At 48.9% G+C, this 3,442-nt stretch overlaps 1 protein-coding gene across 1 annotated transcript; it reads left to right on the top strand.

Moving 5' to 3' along the window:
• Window positions 1-2,415: 2,415 nt before the first annotated feature.
• On the top strand, window positions 2,416-3,173 carry LOC113617119 (SH3 domain-binding glutamic acid-rich-like protein 3). Its single transcript, XM_027100406.1, has one exon. It carries the CDS (start codon window positions 2,489-2,491, stop codon window positions 2,768-2,770), a length of 282 nt encoding a protein of 93 aa, XP_026956207.1. The 5' UTR covers window positions 2,416-2,488; the 3' UTR covers window positions 2,771-3,173.
• The last annotated feature ends 269 nt before the right edge of the window (window positions 3,174-3,442 follow it).

Raw genomic sequence — 3,442 nt, 5'->3', positions numbered from 1 at the left:
AAGATGAACAGGAATAGGGAGAACCAATGAGAGACTAGCTGTAGGTGTCTGGACGGGCAAATTTAACTCTCATTTCCCACCAGGAAGAGGAATTAACCAAAGGCTCAGCGTGCCGTGCTGCAACCAGATTAGGCCCTGAAGCCATCCTGCGGTTTTGCGGCCCGCTCACAAGAAAGCGAGTTGAAGAAAGGAGCTCAGGGGCACTGCCATTCACAAACCTGCAGAGTTATAAATGACAGCTATCGTCCAAAAATATATTGAAGTAAGGCTGCCAAGAGGACTTGAATGCGGGGCAGAATTGCAAGAAACCGATTTCAGGAGGTACACTGGAATTGCATTTAAAGCATAGGAAAAGAGGCAGAACGTCCACAATGATGCACTTGGCCAAAAAGGGCGTATGCGTTTTTTCCTGAATATATTCAGGAAAAAACGCATACGCCCTTTTTGGCCAACCAAGCAAGCTTGCAAAGGAAATCTGCACTACAATGAAGTCTGACTCCACCCCCCCCACCCCCCCACCCACCCCCGTCAAAAGGGCCATCTGAAAAAAGTGTAAAATGCAGAAGGCAGGACAGGCCATGGAGAATTGGGAGCCTTGTTATGCTGATGGGCGGGATGTAAATTGCCAACAGCCACTCGGGAGAAGTGTATGGTGTTTCCTGAAACATCTCAAAAACAAAGCTACAGAGCCTAGGGCACTTCCTCTCATGGCCCTATAGCTTGGGAAAACTAAAAATAAACAAGACACAGCCAGCCCAAAGTTTAGGGCTGCTGTGTTTACAGAAACCTCGACTACTGTACAACTTAAATATCCCCGAAAGAGAAAAACTGATAAAGAAATTGTGGTACTTATGTACAATAAAATATAACTCAGCCATGAAATCAATGTCATCATGTCCATAGCAGCATAATGAGTGGATTTTCGTACGGTGATTCTAAGTGAAAGAAGTCCCACAGAAAAAGGAACTTGTCATAACACATCACTTATAGAGGGAATGTAAACATGGCTACACATGATCTGAATTACAAGACAGAACAGAGTCTCACATTTAGAAAACAACTTGTGCCTGCTTAAGGGGACAGGTGAGTTGGGGTGATGCATAAAACCAGAGTTTGAAATTAGCTCAGATACGGTTCCATAAGCCAAATATGTAATAAACAAGACCTACTCCTTGCTCAACGAACTGAATTCAACACCCCCTATTCACCACAGAAGAATATATCTGACTAGTAAGAATCTTAAAACCTATGTATTCATATGTCTTCGTACATATGAATCAAGGGTGTGTAGAGCGGCATAAACGCAGCAGTGAAAATCAGCTAAACCCCATTGTTAAAATAAATTTCAAAAACAAAACACAGGGGCTTCCCTGGTGGCGCAGTGGTTGAGAGTCCGCCTGCCAATGCGGGGGACGCGGGTTCGTGCCCCGGTCCGGGAAGATCCCACGTGCCGTGGAGCGGCTGGGCCCGTGAGCCATGGCCGCTGGGCCTGTGCATCCGGAGCCTGTGCTCCGCAACGGGAGAGTCCGCAGCAGTGAGAGGGCCGCGTATCGCAAAGAAAGAAAAACACAAAGACAGCAAAAGAGAGAGAAATTCTTACAAAATTCGTTCAGGGGTTGTGATGCAACCTGGATTGACCACATCTACACCCACAGCCAGGTGAGACATAAGGCTGGACACTTGGGACTGAGAGGATTGGTGCGGCTGGGTGAGCGAATGCAGACCCTTTAAAGTAATGCTGCGTGCTACCCATTCCATGGGTCTCAACTCTCCAGGTTTAAGGGAATCTTCCTACAGCTAAAACATACATGGGAAAGCCAGAGGGTGGTCCACCGTGTGATCGGGAAAGGTTTCTAAAATGCACGTCATTTTTCCTCTCCTGGTGCTCGGGTTCACCATTCCAGCCTCTTTACTAACAACCTCGCCACTTGGAGAGTCAGCGCCTTTAACTTCCTATTTCTCACAGTGTGCAAGTTGTGCGGAGAATGAAAGGAAACAGGGGGAGCAAATTAGAGATTTGGTGTAGGTGTCTGGTCGGGCACATTTCACTCTAATTTCCCATCAGGAAGAAGAATTAACCAAAGGCTTAGACTGCCACCCCAGAACAGAATAGGGCCTGAAGCAATCCTGCAGTTTTGTGGCCAGCTCACCGAAAGGGAGTTGAAAAATGGAGCTCAGGGCCACTGCAGTTCACAAACCTGCAGAGTCATAAATGACAACTATCGGTTAAAAATATATTGAGTTAAGGCAAAGAAGAGGATTCGAAAGCAAGGCAGAATTGCAGGAAACTGATTTCGAGAGGTCGATTGGAGTCGCCTTTAAATGAAAAGCATGCAGAACTTCAACAATGATGCAGTTGGCCAAAAAGTGCGTATGCGTTTTTTCCTGAATATATTCAGGATAAAACACATACGCGCTCGTCTCCAGGCCGTGCAGCTGCTGCCACCGCTACCCCGTCTGCCTGTCGGCCCGTCGGCCCATCCGCAGCATGAGCGGCCTGCGCGTTTACAGCACGTCGGTCACCGGCTCCCGCGAAATCAAGTCCCAGCAGAGCGAGGTGACCCGCATCCTGGATGGGAAGCGCATCCAGTACCAGCTAGTGGACATCTCCCAAGACAACGCCCTGCGGGATGAGATGCGAGCCCTGGCGGGCAACCCCAAGGCCACCCCACCCCAGATTGTCAACGGGGACCAGTACTGTGGGGACTATGAGCTCTTCGTGGAGGCTGTGGAGCAAAACACACTGCAGGAGTTCCTGAAACTGGCCTGAGCCGAGTCAGCCCCCTGGACTCCATCACCACGTTCCCCCCAGCCATCACCCATGAAGGACCTTGTGACAACTCCGTTATTCCTAACCTTCCGACCTTGGAGCCCCTCCCCCCAACCCAAGACCTACCGCCTCCCCTAACTGTAGCTCCCTCTTCTCTATTCAAAGGCAACATTCCTTACCCACTAGTCTCAAAGGCAACATTCCTTACCCACTAGTCTCAGAAATTGTCTTAAGCAACAGCCCAAGTGCTGGTTGTCCTCAGCCTGGCCCTGAGGCTGCCACCCTGCCTGGCACTGGCTGATAGGCACCTTTCTTGGTTCCATTAGCCAGGGCTCTGCCAAAGGCCCCGCAATCCCCATCCGGGAGCACCGCAGAAACAATTAAATGTTCCATTCCATTGGCATCGTGAAAAAAAAAAAAAAAAAAAAAAAACACATACGCACTTTTTGGCCAACCAACCAAGTGGGAAATTCAAATCTGCACTACAAAGAAGTCTCATCCTAACACGTACCCTAACCCTATCCCGCTACCGTACCCTAACCTGTACCTGAGACCCTAACCCTAACCCTTACCCTAAGCTGTACACGAACACTAACCCGTACGCTAACATGTACCCTAACAGGAACACATAGCCATGCACTAAACTTTATCCTAACCCTACCCCATGCCCTA

The sequence above is a fragment of the Aethalodelphis obliquidens genome, unplaced genomic scaffold (assembly GCF_003676395.1).
Source record: "Aethalodelphis obliquidens isolate GAN/ISIS:26980383/991018 unplaced genomic scaffold, ASM367639v1 scaffold1891, whole genome shotgun sequence".
Lineage (NCBI taxonomy): Eukaryota > Metazoa > Chordata > Mammalia > Artiodactyla > Delphinidae > Aethalodelphis > Aethalodelphis obliquidens.
This window is presented reverse-complemented; position numbering and strand designations above follow the sequence as displayed.